Source organism: Rhipicephalus sanguineus, chromosome 9 (genome assembly GCF_013339695.2).
Source record: "Rhipicephalus sanguineus isolate Rsan-2018 chromosome 9, BIME_Rsan_1.4, whole genome shotgun sequence".
Lineage (NCBI taxonomy): Eukaryota > Metazoa > Arthropoda > Arachnida > Ixodida > Ixodidae > Rhipicephalus > Rhipicephalus sanguineus.
In genome coordinates this window covers 26,526,028-26,545,475 of record NC_051184.2, presented here as the reverse complement: position 1 = coordinate 26,545,475, position 19,448 = coordinate 26,526,028, and the positions used below count along the sequence as shown (strand labels likewise).

Genomic DNA, 19,448 nt, shown 5'->3' with positions numbered 1-19,448 from the left:
TTGTTCTTACGAACAGAGTGTATACCACGGGCAAGGAGGAGGAGGAGGAATAAACGTTGATTGTACGAAAAGCGAGAAAGTGTGGGCAAGGCTAGGAAAAGGTATGATCCTATTGAAAGCCCTGTGTTTACTTGGTGTAGGCGCACGGCAAAGCAAGTAGACTGCATTGCTGCTAATTCGGGCATTCGTTGGCGCCTAACCTAACAGGGCAGAAGCAGCCGTTGTTAAAAGGGTACTGACACAAAATTTCACGTCTGAGATAGCCTGCGGGATCGAGTCCCGTGAACGTGCGTATATCTAACAAATCTCAACAGCGAATATAGCTTGGAAGGCAATTTATATAAATATTGAAGTTCGCGTGCACGATCCAGCGCTATACGCCGCACCTCGCGACATTGACATCATCTAAAGTGACCTGAAGGTGACCCCCAACTTCCGCGAAGTCACCACTGCGGCCGATCTCCGAGTTGGCGCAACTAAATGATGACGTCATAGTCACCATTGTCCTGTTGCCGCTCTTGCGCCAGCGGGCTACTCATCGGCGGCTGCTCGAGGTCCATGCCCGCGGCGAACGTGTGGAAGCCTCAAGAAGGTCGTTGCCACCAGACGGCGACGACGGCAACGACATCGCGCAGCACATGCGGCAGTTTAAATAACGCGAGACCATGCAGGCAGCGCGGAAGTATGTGTCATTTCTGTGTGCCGTTTCACACGATAGATGGCGTTAGTTGCCCACGGCGGCTCGTCGTTCTCGGAGCTCTCCCAAACCGAAACTGACACTGGTCGGCAATAAACAGACTGTAATTATTTGTCACGCGCAGCAGCAAGCCATATACCGTCTTATGACTAATAGGACTCCAGCAACATGTTGGAGCAATAAAATGCCACAGGAAAATTTTTGTCTCAGTACCCCTTTTCTGAAGTTGAACTGATGGCACAAATGCTCGGACGGGGACAAAGAACACAGGACACGGACAAGCGCACACTAGCAATTGAATTTCATTCTTCCAAGAGCTTTGATTCGCAACCCTCAAGCATGCGCACAAGACCAAAGAAATAAAATAACGTAATCTCTAGAAACTCCACTTAGTCAAATCTTATCAACCCGAAAGCTATACTCGTTCTGATAAATAGTCACGGAAGGAACACTGATACAACGATGGCCAAATTTCTGTATGTACATAGCGTCAGCCAGTTCCCGAGCCACCTTGTCTTTACTCTTCCGCAAAATGCATGCGTCGCCCAGCAATGGTTCACACGTGCATTCCTTGCAGTGATACGGCAAATGAGATCCTGCCCCATTTTTGATAGACAAGGCGTGCTCTGCTAAGCGGTCATTAATACACCGGCCAGTTTGGCCGATGGATGCCTTGCCGCAGCTCAGCGGAATTTTGTGCGGAACACCAGTTGAACATTTCATGAAACGCGTTTTCTTCGTGTGTTCTTTTTCGCAATCATGAAGGCCTCTTAGCAGACGACACTCGAGCAGAAATACGAGAAAGTTTCCTAGGAGCCGAAAATACTACCGGTACGTTTATACCTGCGCGATCAATTAAACTTCAACTATGTACCAACTGTACCGACAGCAAACGCTACTCAGTACCCCTTTTATTGTACGCACATTTTACTTTCGATCCGAAGACATGGCGCCTTAGGTCTGTCTAGGCTGCAGACTTAAGCTGGCTACCGGAACATTACTGGTGTGGTTGAAGCGAAACATGAATCTTGTTGTCTGAAGGCTGTCTCGCATCCAGCAACTCTCTTAAGAAAACTCAAGCAATATCATGCTCAATTTCTTTTACAAAATGTAGGAATGAGTCGGTACATAAGGTAGTGCCCCGTTTCATTTGATACGAAATTCTGCGCTTGTGTAACTTTGGGTGGGCGTATCTAAGGGCTTTCGACAAAGCGAAGCTTTGCGTATCTACGTTCCCGTGGTTTTAGCGTCGCTGCACTTCTCGCCGAGTAAGCTGTACAAGTTGCAGGGAATAGCGCAACAGTATGCGTCGGGGCATTATATCTGAGGCCGCACGGAAGGTAAGGTGCTGTAGCGTGAGGCAGGACAAGAGACGCAGAAACAGCGTAGAGGAGTGCTTTTCGTATCTCTTGTCCTACTTCGCACTGCACCACCTGAACGAAATAAATAAATAAATAAATAAATAAATAAATAAATAAATAAATAAATAAATAAATAAAAAGGAAAACCAACTAGCCCAAACAGCTACTCGCACAAAAGAAGATTGGGCCGGTACCGTAAACATTCTGATAGAGTGTTAGGACTTGCTAGGTGGATCCTGATACCGGTGAGAAGTATGTATCACTTCGATTCCCCTTCTTTCTTTACTTCGAGTTATTGTAACGCGGGTCAGTTTTGCGGGCGCTGCAATTAAAGGCTTAAGTGGATCGAGCCTGTCGCTCCATACATAGGTTTTTCTCCATTGATCCCGTTTCGGCGTCTATGTCTAATTGCATAGACATTGCGCGGTGTTCCCTAGACAGCCGTGGCCTGGAGTAAAAGCACCGTGGACAGCTTTGCGTTTAGCGTTGAGAAATGTAGAGAGGTTACTTGTGTAGTAGTATGGAGAACGTTAATTGTACTGTCTTAAGTGCACTGTAATAATTGTGGTGTAGATGTGAAGAAAGTAAAGTAGACGAAAAGACAACTAGCCGCTTTCAGGGACCGAACCTGCGACCTTCGGATGCGACATTCGGAAGAGTGTTCCTCACTCGCCGTCATGGCTAAGAGCGGCGCTGACTAACAGTCTCAGGATTTGCAGGCACATACCCGATACCCGATAAGTGGATGGAGGGACGACCGCCGCTGTAGTACCTCAGCTGGTAAGAGCATCGGGCGCGTTATCCGAAGGTCGCAGGTTCGGTCCCTGCCAGCGACAAGTTGTCTTTTCGTCGACTTTACTTTCTTCACATCTACATCACAATTATTACAATGCACTTAAAACAGTACATTTAACGTTCCCCATACCTTGTTTGGCTTCATTATCTGCTGGTTTTCATTAAGGTTCTGTCAGACAAAGAAACGACCCCTCGAAAATTCCCTTCCTTAATTCATATGTGTAGTAGTAGCGGTTTATACACCACTAATACAATACATGTAGTTAAACGCTACCTTAAAGTTTCTTTCGTTGATGAATATACAGAAGTGCGTGCGAAGTAGTACTGGTTTGTACACTATACTAATACAGTACGTGTAGTTAAATGCCACCCTGAAGGTCATATACCGGTTCGTCTCGTTGAAGAGGTTCCGGTGGATGTCGAACCTGCTGTTCCGTATCTTTAAGTACATAACGCTCCTAACCAAAGTGCTACCTGCACCGTCAGATCGACGTTGCGTCTGTACTATATATATTTCGAGTGTCCAATGCTGTCGCATTATCGAACACGAAACAGTTATGACCGTTTACTTCGATAATGGGGTAATAATTATTCAACTAAATTATTTTTTATTGTATTCCTCCAACGCAATCAGTGATAACCTATGCTTGGCATCGGAATAGCATAACGGAGGTCTAGTGGTTATGGTGCTCGACTGCTAATTCGCAGGTGCCGGGATCGAATCCCGGCCGCGGCGGCCGCATTTCCGACGGAGGCGAAAATGCTTGAGGCCCGTTTACTTAGATTTACGTGCACGTCGAAGAACACCAGATGGTCAAAATTTCCGAAGCCCTTCACCTCGGCGTCTCTCATAATCAAATCGTGGTTTTGGGACGCTAAACTCCAACGATTATTTTTATTCTTATGGGATAGCGTCTGCAAAACGTACGCAGCCTCCACGCTAATGTGCTGTAAATGAACGTTTACACGTTCGGCATTACGAACATCTCTCAAAGAAGTAACACATGCACCAGTTACCACAGCGCCTGGAACATTTCTGACATTATTTTTCTACAGGCAGTTACGTCCTTATTGGGTCGTTGTGGCAAGACTGTCGAATTTGCGACAGAACCATCAAACTATCGTTATCGCCGATGGAATACAGACGGCACTCAGCCACACGTGCCCCGCTAGCAAATTTCGCACTCTGTTTACATAGCCACAATTTGACATGAGTTACACTCTTCACTACCGAACAACGTAGACAAGAAACAGATGCAGCTTGCAAAATCTTATGTCACGTGCTTGCACTGTAGCGAAAAAAAAAAAACGAACATTGCAACAAAATTTAAATTTCGAAGCGTAAAAGTGGGTGTCCACAAGAGGGTAATTTAATGGCGAATTTCGCAGAAACACCGCCAATAAATGACCGGTAGCATGAATTTTGTTCACACTACATTGTATGCAAAAAGGAAAAAAAATTGTCTTGCGGCACTTTAATAAGTTACGCCTAAGCAGCCGCTAGCTGCGCCATCTGCCCACGGCAGTTTTGTTTTCTTTGCACACCATCCACTAATGTTGACTTCACCTGCTCACTCTTGGTAGTATGGGTAAAGGAGATTCTGGGCGAAAGAGGCTTAAGTTTCCAGTCACACTGAGCGGTTTGATTTTGTGTGATTTGCTTAAAATATCATGGTCCACGAAGGTGGACACGTTGAGAAGAGGTTAAATGCCGAAAGTGCGGGCTAAACCCAGTTATCCTTATGAATTTTCTTAGGCGCAACCCGCAGTTCAAACAACATCGACTCACCCGAGGCGACGGCGGCCAGCAGCAATAACCAAAGCACTCTCATGATGGTAGTTGTGAGCTCAAGCCCATTCCAAGCTGAGCTCTAAGCCTGCGCTTGCTCTTAGGAGGCCTTAAGTACTCTGTAGCCTTCGCTGCAGGGGCGCTGCTGTGCTGCGTTTTTGGGCGAGTGAGATGGCTTTAGCTGTGCTTTGGGCGAAGAGATTCACTGATATGGAAAGGAGGCTGGCAGGCTCCAGCATGCTTACGGACGCGTTGGGGAGAAAGGGAATTGCTTCTCAGCTTCCGATCTCGAGCCGTCTAAACAACATGCACCCAGCGAGACTCTTCCTAAAATCTCCGTCGGTGCTCATATTTCTCGACTGCTAAGCCCGGCTGCGGCAGCGTAGTTCGGTGTCACGCATGCATGGGACGACTAGGAAGTCTACCCTTGAAAATGCATACGACACCGTGCATCGCGCGGCCCTCCTTATCTGCATGGCTCGCTGTTTTTAGTGCGCGCGTTTTGCCTTATACGTTAGACTGTTGCGGATCCGTGTCCGCGCTTGTGTGGAAATCCGCTTTTCTCGTGAAATTGGAGGCCTGGGGTAAGCGCCAAATGAGTGAGCTGGGTGTGCTCTACATAGTGGAGAGCGATGGAGCTCGTGCACTTACTTTACGGCCATGTCTCTATCTACACCCCCCCCCCCCCCCACCCACCTATCTCTCTTGTTCCGTTTTCAACCTCTTAGCTCATTGTTTGTCCTTGTACGACTTGTTTTGCTGTGGGTTGGGTGAGGCTTAGTACAGACAAGACCGAAATAGTCAGAGTGTCCCCTGTGCATTCGCCTAAGACGACTTGAACGCGCAAGCCATCTTTTGTTTTTTATTTCTTCTCAGTCGATGTCCCAATCAATACTATACCCCCCCCCCTTCCTTTCCTACTCCGCAAATACTTTCTCCACCAAACGAGGTTTTACGCTGCCTCCAGGATCGTAGGCATTGCAAGCTTTCTGCTCCTCGCCTGGGTTTGCATTGCCTTCGGGATCGGCCCACCTTTGAGCAATCGATGATGTCATCTGATGACCTCATCATGTGGCGGCGTCATGTTTTATGACGTCATAGTGACGTCCTGAGGAAGTCACGAAATTTGGGCGGTCTGTGACGTTATGATGACTTCATATGGTGACGTCATCACGTGATGATCATTTCTTGCATCGCTCGTGTTGTCGCCGCCGGCAAATTTTCGCGCTTGATGAGGCATTTAAGGCTTTCGCTTTAAAATCATTCTTGCTGCTGTAAAGATAGTGGTGTTGGACACGCTTTATTTGACGCTGCAAATGACAACGTACGCAAAGCGGTTTGTTGTGGTAGAACAGGCGGAATATGTTGTGATGGCCGCCCGCGCTCACTCTGCCGGGAGGGAGGTATCGTCCCCTCTTGTATACAAACAGAACTTAGAAAAGCGGTCCAAATAGTGATCCTCCATACGAATTAAACAAAAGGAATTGATCGAGGGTTCGTTTTCTTTGCTTGACACGACCTAATGAAACCAACAGACAGTGCTGCCACGGAAGATATAGGGGACATTATTTGTGTAGTCTTTAACTAAAGTGTGGTAACTATGATATAAATGTGAAGAAATTAAAGTGGAAGAAGCAACGACCTGCCGCTGGCAGGAAACGAACTTACAACCTTCGGATATCGCGCCCGATGCTCTACCAATTGAGCTAGAGCAGTGGTCGTCCTGCCGTCTACTTTACTGGGTATTTGTGCGCATGTAAACCGAGGAGTGTTAACCAGCGCCGCTAGTAGCCATCGCGGCGAGTGTGCAACACTCCTTTTCTTTTTTTACAGGCGGTGCAGTGAACTACGGGAACTTTTTACAAACTAGCTTGCATAAATTGCATAAATGACGATTTATTTCTAGCATTGTAGAACCTGCGAGAATGTGTATTTTTGAATCAATAATTATTATGCCTAAGGGCAGACATTCGAAAAAAAAAACTGGTAATTAAGGAAAAATTAAGGCACGTTGCTGAGAGCAGCTTCCGTGTCGAGAGTTATCGCAATGTCCATCATAGCTTTCGCAAAGACGTTCAACCATTTGTCATAATCCCGCGTCCAACAAAGTCCAAGTGCGAGCCCAGAACATTCTTCTGAGATATCAAACGTCACTTATTTTAATGCGGCCCAGAGTGCATCGTGTAAAATAACAGTTACATCGAATTGGCACACGCATTCTTTTGAGCCATTTGTTAGTAGATGCACCCAGCACCTTCCCCTCCCCCCTTCTTGCACGACTACATGTCACGTGTTCTTGTTTACTCTGTCAAGTTATGAAATATACTGGGGAATGAGCTACGTATACATATTTTCATTTTCTTCACACACACACACACACACACACACACACACACACACACACACACACACACACACACACACACACACACACACACACACACACACACACACACACACACATATATATATATATATATATATATATATATATATATATATATATATATATATTGAATGAACTTGCAGGTAGCACGTTTTGAAAAGGAACAATGCCTTTACTAACGTTTCGGCCGTGGCACGGCCTTCGTCAGAGTAAGTAGGTCTGTTACTGTGAAAGGTCTGTTACTGTTACTGTTACTGTGTTAGTATAGTAGGTCTGTTACTGTTACTGTGTTACTGTGAAAGTATAGAAATATGGGCCAAATAGGAAATTGCTTCGCAAGAAAACACGCATAGTGGCAAATTGTGTATCCATTCACATTCAGAAACACACAAATCTACGCATCAGATGCAATGTTTCATTTGACACTGCTCAGCATTATATATGCCTGATTTCAGAGTTGTGCGTGGAATAACTTAACCAGAAAAATCAGTTTCATTCGTTCATTATATTGAAATCAACTTAGTTTTGAATTTGCGTTAGTTGGTTCTGCATAACACAAGGTACGGAGGCGGGAAAATCCGTGCCGCGAAACTTTCGACTGGTTGTCCGGATGTTCTCGTTTTTTTTTTTTTCTCTCAACATTGCCTGGATGTTCTCGTTTGTGTGCCCGGATTACGTCTCTGGCTCTTGGCTCAAGGTCGCTTGAACCTCGCAGAGAGCGGGAGCTGGAAGCATTTCATGCTTAATAGACTATGATCAGCCCTATGTCAAAAATTATTGAGTCACGAGTTGAAGAATATGAGTATACAATCTCCAACTGTTTTCCACTCTTACATCTTGTGTAAGCGAACCACTTCTCATAGTAAAGTTGGCCTGTTGAATATTTCAGTTCTGATTCAAAAATACCTCTTCCTATTCCTCTTTACCATTCTTCGAGTTATGTAACACGGGCTCTATTGTGGCACTGTCTCTAAGGTAGGTTGCTAGTATAAGTCAGCCAGTTTTGCAAACCACATTTCCATCTTTAACCAAACAGTGATAGAATTGTGCGGTAAAGTAATACCACTAGCATAACGGGCTTTGTTTCTGTTATCTTAATATATACTTAGACGAGGTTAAGCTAGCCTTGTCTTTTAACTTGTAACAACATAGTCAAAGGAGATTAGCTGAAATGCCCATATGTGTTTCTCTTAAAATCTTTTGTTCTGACTGCTTGCTGTGGAGATGTTGAGGTTTCTATCTCCTCAGCTACCCCAATTCTATTAGTTCTGCAGCACAAAAATGAATTATATAAACTAGTACACGTCCTGCGCCTTCATTAATGCAATTTGCATGTTTGTATAAGTGGTTTATATGTACTACATGTTCTGCATTCCAAGTTAATATGAACAAACCTTCATGACCGATATGTCGCTTTTTTTTTCCGTACACTGTCGGGTCTTCTTCCGATATTCCAGCATTTGACGCTGGTTCTTCGGTGTTTATTGTTTGTCTGTTGCCAGGGCCACGTGTGTTTGACTTATCTCAAAGGCTTATTAATGCGAAGGTCAAACTTTTCTAGGTTAGTAAATTGACTCGGGGTTGATAGTGCGTGGTGACTGTGCGCCGTGTCGAGCCCTCACACACCACGGCGGGCTGGTGTCCCCAGCAGAACACACCAGTACAGTCTGGTGCTAGCACCGAAACACACCAGAACACAGCAAACCTAATCTGTTGGGTTTTTCAAGTGGGTATGCAAACATAAACACACATAGAAGACCGTGGTATGAAACTTTCTTTCTAGTTTATTGTCTCATTTTTTACACTTTGCATGGAGATGAAATAATGACGTTGCATTCTCGGAGAGCTTCAAAGTTTGAAAGCTGGCTCCGAAACTCTCTGTGGCTACCGTTTGTTATCTACAAAAAAAAAATATCAGCGATAAACTTTCTTCACGTTTCGCTCTCTACTATTTCATTTCTTTTTATTTTCACGGAAGTTTTCGGGAGATGTGGTCTTTAAGATGGCGTGATGAGGTATACGAGTCGTGCGCCGCCAAAGACGGTTAGTGGGCCGGCGCGTGGCAGTCAGCGCTGGGAACCACGTAGCTCTTGGCGAACTCCAGGGTGCTGTTGTACTGGTGACCGTCGGGTCCGGACAGCTCGTGGTTCTTGTCCAGGTTGTAGTCACCGCACAGGCCGCACAGTTTTCCACGGTAGAACGGAGCGACCTGACAAAAAGAAACACGACAAAGAACGATGAATATCGGACACACTGACCATTGTCCATCGCCATTCATAAATTCTAATAAGATTAGTGTCAAATCGAAGCTGATGCTTTAGAATAAAAGATATATCAACTGAGACCGACGGAGTTGCTTGTCGGTCTTGGTTGAACTACCTAGAAGTGGCTTTCGAAAAGGTGTCCGAAGAGCTCAGGAGAGTTTCTTGTAGGGCGAGTTCGTACATGCTTACAATCGAAGGACGCCACCAAAACGTAGATAGAGGAAAAGCAGAGAGGCAGAAAGCAGAGTCAGTGACACAGAGACGCTGCCACATCTGTGTCACTGTCTCTGCTTTCTGCCCCTCAGTTCTTCCTATTTCCACGTTTTACTGGCTTTCTTCGAGTGTAATCCTAAAAGCTGCAACGAAGTTCAGTATCTGAAATATTTATCTTCTTTAGGTGCCGCTCGGGCCCTCTTTATTATCAGAACTTCTCATTTTTGTCATAGCGTTTCAACGGTGGCCAACCAGAACGACAGTGTCGTCGGTGGCTATGACCATCAAGTGCTAAGCGCGAAAACGCAGGTTCGTGGCCAAGTTGCAGCGGCTGCAGTGTTCTTAATAACTACTAGATTCGAGCTTAGATTAAGAGCAATGGACAGATCTATTTGGACCACGTGAGCTAGGTGGCCCAAAAGTAAAATGTTTCGATCTCTGTGATTACGGGTAGTCCGCATGTATTATTATAATGCGGACTACGTGTATAAGAAATTATCTAATATACCACGCAGTAATAACGTATTCAGAGTACAAGGTGAGCGTTACCACAGTGGTGCGAAAGGCCCAAAACGGTCCCTAAATGGAAAGAGGGACCGACACGATTCATGTAGAGCAGCAGAGTTTGTACCGTGCCCCCCGATGCTTGAAGTTAAAAATCGAAATCGGCAAGCAGGGGTTTTCCAGCTGTTGCAGTTGGTGCTCCTCGTACTGCTCGCTTTCGCACCAGTTCCACCCATTACGTATTAACCTAATGTCCGAGTTCTTTATGACGTGATACATTCACAGGTAGAATAAAAACCAGCCACCGTACTAACCTCGACAACGAGCATGTTTCCGCCAAATCCAACATGGAGGCCGTACGACTCGGAGTCCAGCGTGAACCACTTGGTGGCCGCCTTCTTGACCCTGAAGAGCTCGGCGTCGTGAGAGGTGTGGCTGTAAGAGTGCTCGGGAGTGATGTCCACTTTGTTGCCGTCCACTCGCAGCACCAAGCCGGACTCGTCGTCCAATGGAAGGATCTCAACCATGGTCGTGTCGATAAACACCTTCAGCGCCTGCGTTCGATTGTCCAGCAAGAAGGAAGGGGTTTGATTTACGACGTTTGGGACGAGATAGCAGCAGAGATAATGGGCAGTTTTAGAACAGCGTACGCAGGGTGAGCGTTCGTTGGGTACGGTACGCAATTTTCGTAACCTAACGTGGGTACCCGAGATGATAGCGTATGACGCATGCGCAGTGGCGGTACAAGCGAACGCAAATGTCTAGGTACCCTATTCTTATAAACTACCTATTTAGGCTGTTGACGATAACGTCTATACGTCTCTATAAGGTTGGCCATAACCACTATTCGACGGTGATCCAAACAGACCATTCGATGGTTGTCAACAGTCAGGAAGTTGAATACTTAGCGGTCATCTTTGATAAAACTATACGTCATTGAGATCATACTATGTCTTCGAACGCCAATTTTTCATTACGCGGCTCAAATAGCGAGTCATTTTATGGTGACCTACAGTGGTCGAACAAGGAAAGCCTCAAGCCCGTTTACGCAAGGGTGTTTGTCTTTATCCTGCCTTGCCCCGGCCGAAACAGTTTCCCTTTGAAACAACCTTCCTTGAGACGCCTATCAGACAACGCCCCTGTCAAACAACCACCCTGTCGAGACTCCCGTTTCAGCGCCCCTGTGCAGGCATAGAGTTGTTTTCTTTACAGTCGTCAACTTCAAGCCTCCATTTTTCTGTGGCCTTTGGAACTTAATGTCAAAGGCGCGATCGTTACCTAGGTTGCAGAGAACGTTGTGTATTGAGCTCTGTATGAGATATTCAGTGCGGAATCTTCGCGGCATGGCTTATGAACGAAAATTAAATAATAATAATAATAATAATAATAATAATAATAATAATAATAATAATAATAATAATAATAATAATAATAATAATAATAATATACGGTATTTTACGTGCCAAAATGACAATATGATTATGAGGCACGTCGTAGTGTAGGGCTTTGGAAAGTTCGACCGTCTGGTGTTCTTTAACGTGCACTGACATCACACAGATCACCCAGTACACGGGCCTCTAGCATTTCACCTCCATCGAAATGCGACCGCCGCGGCCGATGAATGAATAGTTGACGCGACGACTGGACTGTGCGCGCGTTTAGGATGACTACTTCCGCATTGACTCCTCACCTTGTTGAGCGAAGGGTTGTTCGTGGCACGAGCAAGGACGAGGAACCTCTTAAAGGGCGAGCAGTCGCGAGCGACCACTTTGTAGCAGTCCGTCTCGGGCAGGTCGATTAGAGTGCCGTCGAAAGTGCGCACGCTGTGGGCCTGCAGGTCACAGTACTCTGAAAGAGAAAGAATGTTTGACAGTGTTGATACCGCTGAGAAACCTTTAAGGATATTTATCCCTTTCAGTCACGAATTATGATGCACTGTCTGCAAATGCATCAAACTTCCATGGCATGATTTCAAGGCACTCAGTATTACATTTCAAGAAATAAAATGAAGGAATGTGTTGTTTTCTGTGAGTTACAGTAATTAATGCTAATTAGCGTGTAATTAAATATCTAATTATTCTGCAATCACTAAGCTTCAATCCTTGCATAAAAGTAACCAGCTATTAGGCCCAAAATGCATGCACAGTTTGTTTTTTGGTTGTATGCTTTTCGAGCGAAGAAAAAAAATACTGTTGACGTTGGTCTTGGAACATCGCACGTCGAACGATCGTCAAACATGGTAGTTTCTCTAGCAAAGTAAGAATCTGCAGCAATATACAGCTTCATGAAGTTAAATAGGCGCTAGTTGTCCACTCAGGAAGCGTGCACGAATGTGCACACAAAGTTTCAGGTCATTTGAAGAAACACGCGGTGCGCGGTGCGACTTCGAAGTTGATGTGTACATATGCACACACCGTGACTGAAAGGGTTATTTATGAGAAGAAAACAGAAATAGAAATGTGAGCTGAAATGAAGTTCGTGCCTAAAAGAAACACTATGAAGAAGATGCGCAGGCGTCCACGTTAGCAATGCTTCATTATTTGCCGCCTTGTGAATCGAACAATATTAACTTCTGGACGCTTGACTAGCAGCGGTAACATTGCGTTGAGAAGATTCAAGCTTGTGTGCACTGCTGACTTTCACCTGCTTGAAATGTCACCACATTGTCTCATTCATTCTGGGAAGGGGCAGTCTTTTTTTCTTTTTTTTTTCGTATGACAAACGTGTTTAAAGAAAACACTTGAGTGCTTCCTTTCGTGTAGCGCCAGGCTCAGCCCACGTGCGGGATACGTTTTCAGTATGCGCGGATCTCGGATGTTTTTTTTTTTTTAGTCTAGTGGGTGAAACTCTTTCCTCAAGTACGCTCGTCCACCTTGCGGCACTCCTCAGAACTAATTATCCACAATTTACTTCTACGAATCGGGAAATTTCTCTGGATAACTGTTAAGGAACTGACGGTTGGCAGAGTTGGTGACTCCACTTGGCAAAGGAATTGGATCGCAAGTCGGCACACTCGTATATTATGCGTAGACGCACGCTCGCACACGCAGTCGTTCAAGAGATACTCCCCACTCACAAACACCTGTGACTCAGATTCTTTTTTGAGCGATTGCGTCTGTGGGTGCGAGCAAAGGAAAATATGCCGAATCACACTCTAATTACCTTACTGAAGTAATTAGCTCAATATTCCGACTTCTTCCCGCTACGCACTGTCAGTGCCAGAGCTTTGATATTCCAGGGACGTAGCGTCATAGTGTAGCGTCATGATGTAAAGTAACGGTGTAGCGCCATAGTGTAGATTCATAGTAGCGATACGGTTTAAAGTCACGGTGTAGCTTCATAGTGTAGCGTCATGCTCTAATGTCACTCACATCCAGTAATGCAACACTTACTGTGCCTGTAGAGCTTGGAGTACTCGGCGGCGTGCGTGTAACCGGCTACCGTAATAATCCTCGGCTCGAGGATCTTGCTGAACGTGGGTACTCCCCAGTGCTCGTGGCTGTGGCCGTCCTCGGTTGTGACAATCATATTGGTGTGCGGTTTCTCGCCGCAGCGCCACCATGGAGTTTGCGAGACGACGTGCAGCTTGCCGTGGTCGCTCGTCAAGTACGAACCAAGCACGCCCAGGAAGCCGGCTTTCCAGGGCTTGTACGCGTAGCGTTTGGCGTAGTACTTGGCCAGGCGGTGCAGAAGCTGGGGGAGAAAGGGGGGGGGGGGGGATCACGTGGACTTGCTTTGCTAACTTAATTTTTGGGCATTAAGGCCACTTTTGATAAGAAAAGTTACAATAATGTGTTCTTAAAAGGACGAAATGGAACCGTTCACGATTTGCGCCGAACTGACGAGTTCGTTTGTTGCCTCTCTTATCTCATATTACTAAGGCTCTCACCTACAGACCTCGTTGGAAATCTTTATTACACTTTGTACGCTGTAAGGCGCCGCCTAGGGCAGACTTCATTGAAGGAATTTTCGAAATTTCCTTCGGGATTATACATGTTAGAATAAATTAAACTGCAATATTATGGTACCATATCTTCTGGAGGCAAGCGTCACTGCCTAAGAGAACGCTTTTATCCTTTGTGTTGGCTAGCATACGCAAATGCGGCATCAGCCGCGATTCTCCCAAATGCTCGAGTTGAGGGCGCGCGTCCACGGTCATGTCCTCCGCCTCCTTTTTTTTTTGTTCTCTTCTTATTTTGCTTCGAAGCGCTTAAAAAAAGGGTAGCATTGTGTTTGCACTGATGTCTTCTGGCAGGTTTTGGCTGGTTGGCAGCCCCTTCAAAAAAATCGCCATATGACGCTGCACTTATTTTGGAAGATGATGTGTGTGTTCGCGAATATGTACCAGGCAGAGTGTTTTAATACTTACGGGCTTGTAGTTCTTCCACTCGACATCTGCGGTGAACTTTCCGAGGCGGCTGGAGTAACGGAGCAGTCTGTAGCAGTAGTAGCTGAAGGGGATGCCCTTCTCTTGCTTCTGGTGGCATTTGTTGGCGAGCCAATGGAGGAAGGTGCTGCTGAACCGGTCCCTGCCGACGGCCTTACCTTCAGCCGCGGCTGCCAGCTGCTGTTCGTCCTCGTCAGTGTGTGTGAACTTGCCGTTAACAGTGATCTGTTGATAGCATAAGGAGTGCAGAATTTTATATCATATACATGCGAGCTACAGACGATGTGAAGTGGCGGGTAGGCTATTCTACGTTACACATATTGCGGTGCTGTAGTTGCACAATAGCGTAGGGCATGTTGCTTTTACCTGAACTTATTAGCTTGAACAACGCTGACGTTGAGTTAATCTAGAGCAATGCTTTGCAGGAGCTCTGTTCGTTTTAATTTTTAGCTCAAGAAAAAGAGGCGGTTGCTTATTGGCTGAAACATGCATACACTCTTGAATACAGACCGCTTATACTGTGGTCACTTAGCGAAAAAAGAAAAAAGGAGCAGGCCAGCAGCAGGCAAAGCGGTCTCCTGACCCCCTCCTCTTTGTTTGTATTTTCTTTCTTGTTCTCAGGGAACACCGCTCAACCGCTCAATGGCCTATATTGGATACCACTTCAAGTTTTGTCCTGGTCGGCATGAATGGGCAAACTTACGGAGGTGCCTGCTTCGCAGCTGGCTCCATATGGACGTTAAGGTGGGCGTCGACTTCTTTTCCAGCGTAGAAGGTGGCCATGTTAGTTATGGACCAGTCAGGATGCGGGAACTTCGCCGATGCGTCCAGACAGATCTGAGAAAATAATGTGGAATGGAAAGAGCGTGCTATTTTTCTTCGCCGACATTTCATAACTGTACCTTGAGATAATTCAGTCATAGAGCAGCAATAGCGTGTGGACTCTGCGTATGTTGGCCTTCGTTCTAGAGGTATATAATGTAAACATTCGAAATTGCGTTGTATCATAAAGAGAACGAAGATGACGGGGACGGTCTAACCAAGTTATATTCGCATAGTACACTATGCAACGCTTTTGTGTCTATTGCGTACAGATTGTACCAGTCTTCGAGCGACGCGCTTTGCGGTGCACACTAAGAAAAAAAGGAATCCTCTGACAAGTTTTTTTTTTTTTTTGTGACTAAGAAGACACGTGAACTCTTTCGGGGATCATTATTCCCTAGTCGGAGAGTTGCGGGGCCAAAAGGGGGCTGGCAAGTCACTCACCGAAAAAAGTAACACATAATTTTTACTTTTTTTTTAGAGTGTATGTGCAAGAACATTCTTTAGGCGGCTACAGATACAAAACAGGCGTTAGCATTCATCATTTTGCTTATGCATCGGGCGTCTTCTTCTTTAAAGTGCCTCTCCTTGCACCTAAATTAAAAGTGTATAACCGCATCTACTTCCTCGACCAACATAGATATAACGTAGGGTTTTGCAGACAGCCCTTTCCCCGTGGATAAATGGTTAAACAAGATGTAGCCGTTTTGAAATGCTAACGCAACAGCGATGACTAAGAGGATAGCTGAAGGCCAAACAGTTGTCCTGTTTTTTTCTGAATCATTCGTATTGGGCAGGCTGTAAAAAAAACTACTGCGGGACGGCACTGGTTTTTTTTTTGTCTGTCTTAATTGGATCGCAATGGCGGTGGCCCAGTGGTCACGTTCACGTTTACACTTATTGGCGTGAATAGGCACCCTTAGAGCCGTGGGCGCGTTTGTTGGCATCATAGACAAATCGCACAGGGGCTGCCTGGTGCGCCGTTTCATCCAGTCATCGTGGCGCCTTGGCGTCCAGGTGCGCACCTGTGCGATTCGTCGAAGACGTCGTGTCATACCCTGAGAGCGACAACGGATACGCTTTGGTGCAAGCAGCACCTACATCCGTCTATAGACTATTTTACGGATCGGTTTCGGTGCCACCATATTGGGTTGTTAGCATTACCGTTTCGTATCTTTAGCAAATAAACGAACAGTGCTACGGTCGGCGTATACACACGCTAACGCTTGGGTTGGTGCATTCGACGTTTCCTGACCTTATCAGTTCACGTCGCGAAATAAAAGTAAGAAAACATTCGTTTGACAGCCCAGGGTGGCGGCGCTCATATGTCTTACGTAAAATAGTCTATACCCGCCGCGGTGGCACAGCTACAACGGTGTGGCGCTGCTAAGATCTTAGTCGTAGCTTCGGTTCCCAGTCACGGCGAGCCGCATTCGAGTGGGAGCGAAATTCAGAACCATCCGTGTTCTTAGATCTTAGGTGTACGTTATAAAAACTCGAAAGTTGTAAAAATTAATCCGGTGTTCCCCATTCTGCGGCCCGCCTCACAGTCATATCGTGGTGTACGGAGACGTCATGGCGCAGAACGCGAGGAATCGAGCCCGGACCTCCTGAATGAAAACCAGGTATAGTCTGATACAACCTAAGCAGTTCGGAGAGGCCCCGCCCAGATGACTGAAGCGCGATAGACGAGCGCCTTCGCGACTAAACAAATAGCTCAGACATGCACTCAGCAATGTTCTACGAAGTCTGAGTCACCGGCCCTCCGTCTCATGACGTCAGTCTGGGGCGCGTGCCCATGGGTGCAGGCGTGTGTGCATTCGCATTTGAGAAGCAAATGCCCCGCACTTCTAAAGTTGTGTCCGACTATAGATAGGCCACTGCCAGCGTCCACACGTTTTATCAGGAGCGCCAAGGAGAAGCGTGAGCCGAGCGGGCTGCTTCTGGCTCATGTTATCATTCTCGGCGTGGTTCGGCTCGGGCCGTGCCAGAAACGCGGCGCGATGTCGGATGATGATTATAGCGGTGATGGGATGACGCTAGACCGGCTTTGGCAAGCGAAACCCTGCAGATTTCTATTTAAACCCCAGGTTTCTTAAAGCTTACCTTCAGTTCGGTGTCATCGTGGCCGAACGGTGTCTTCTCGTAGAAGAACTGCAGCTTGTGGTTGAAGAGGTCATGGTTGAAGGAGTATCGCAACTCGGCCGCGGCCTTGCGCTCCTTGGCGGCGCCCTTGAAGTTGACGTCGAGTCGCAGCACGTGCGTGGACGGCACCTCGGGATCGTCCAGGATTTGGTCGTGGACGTTGAAGTGGCTGTGCCGTTCGTCGTCCGGCTCCAAGAACTTGTACGAAATGTCGATGTCCAGCTGAAACGAGAGGTTCGAGAAGACCGGCCGTTACAACGACGCGCTTAGCCTGTGCGGTGAGATGCAGAAGTTTGAGTGCGTGTTTATACCGAACTAGACAAGCTTGCACTAAATGTAGCCCGGATTTTCTTTGTTTATATCTGTTACACGTTCAGATATTCAAGGCTGACATGCAGAGATCACCCTTGGCGACACCGCTAAAGGCTCGCCGTTTCTCGATTGTGCAGGCACAACTGCGTAACTTTCAAGTAAAACAAAATTATCGGAAAACATAAAAACCGATATATCAAGCTACGAAAGACGACGCCTGTGCGTTGAGAAAGTTTGATTCTTGTTAAACTGCAACAATTACGCAAAGGCTCGTCTTTTCCTCTTTTGAGTTGAACAGTAAACTGCGTAGGAGGACTCTGTGTTTCGTACGTTGAGCAGGCCTCTGCGCCTGTTTGGGGTGTGGCGTGGTGATATGTGGGCCCGTCAGAGCACCGTATACACGGTATAGCTTATAGGCCCCCGGAATGTGCATTGTTACACACAACGCAGTTCCCACAAATAGGTCCCTATACGTCGCAACTCGATCATAGGAGGCAATATCCACAGCCAAATGGCCTCTATTGCCGCTCTCTATCTTGCTGTCCTGGCCCGTCCCAACACTAACACGTCACGTCTTAACTTCGAAGGTGGCGTTGATCGAACTCACCTCCGTGGTGGGATCTTGGGCAGCGGGGAGGGCGTAGATCTTGATGTCGCGTGGGTGCCAGTGCGGGTTGACGGCCATGTAGTAGAAGCGCTCCCGGCACGACATGTCGTGGTACACCTCGCGCACGGCCTGACGCAGTCCCCTCTTGATCAGGTGACCCTTGACGTTCAGACCGACGCCGAAGGTGTCGTCGAAGTAGTGGCGGTCGAACTGCGCATGGGATGGAATAAATTTCACGAACGTTGACACCGAATCGGCTGACACAGACAAATTATTCATGGATAACTCTACTCTTGGTAATATCATTGCAGGTTCGTTATTAGAAGCGAATATGAAGATGAAAGTTTCGTTCTTGAAATTCGCGGCAGAACATGAGCACGTGTTAGCCTGTGTGACGTCGCGGATTTCAAAGTCTGGTTTTCGTATTTTTACTGTATCGCGTCAATAATATTCCCAAAAGCTTGCTATACAATTCCCTTGCATCACTTCGACTACGGTGTAGGTTATTGATTTTTTACCGACATTGAATAATGTAGCTTTGTTGTCAGAGACAAGCCCTTGTTGTCGATACGTTGGCTCCAACGACATTCCATGTTGAACGATTTCTCACTGCTGTTGAGAAAAGTTATTATGCTGTGCTGAATTCCTGAAGCTGAAGGCAGGAGGTATAGGCGCTGTATTAAGGAAACTTTCACGAAGGTGAGGAACAAGATTACAGCTCATGGGCTTTCCATCTTCACTTATACTATCGCAACTCGTAGACTAGTTCCATATAATATTCCATGTTCTAATGCTGGAATCTAACAGCTTCGCGGCACTAAGATGAGATCTGAACGGAGCTGGCGCTCTTCTTGCGAGAAAAAAAATTACGGCAGATCCAAGCCGCGCCGTCGGAATCAACGCATAGCGAAAATTGTTATCGTCTTCATATTTAACCTAAGAATGTGATACGCCTTTCTCCACATGACTTCCTGGCTGTCTCCTACCCTTTGTCTGTCTCTATCGTGGTATTATGTTGTCCGCCATGTCGAGCATCATATATGACCGAACTCGTCTCATAGGCGTTACTTGGCTAGGCAACGAACGATGAGCATGTGTAGACCGGAACTGGGTTAAGAACCAAAGTTGATGCGGAATCGTGGCCCCGGAAGTCATTTGAGCCGTTG

The 19,448-nt window shown here is 46.4% G+C and overlaps 1 protein-coding gene across 1 annotated transcript in view; it reads right to left on the bottom strand.

Moving 5' to 3' along the window:
* Positions 1–8,784: 8,784 nt before the first annotated feature.
* The window catches only part of LOC119404820 (uncharacterized), a 29,359-nt gene continuing 18,695 nt past the window's right edge, over positions 8,785–19,448 (bottom strand). Inside the window, 9 exon segments of the mRNA XM_037671492.1 lie at positions 8,785–9,237; positions 10,324–10,563; positions 11,700–11,857; positions 13,402–13,702; positions 14,379–14,621; positions 15,100–15,128; positions 15,131–15,233; positions 17,325–17,585; positions 18,283–18,492. Of these exon segments, the coding sequence (XP_037527420.1) occupies positions 9,073–9,237; positions 10,324–10,563; positions 11,700–11,857; positions 13,402–13,702; positions 14,379–14,621; positions 15,100–15,128; positions 15,131–15,233; positions 17,325–17,585; positions 18,283–18,492 (1,710 nt within the window). The 3' untranslated portion in view covers positions 8,785–9,072.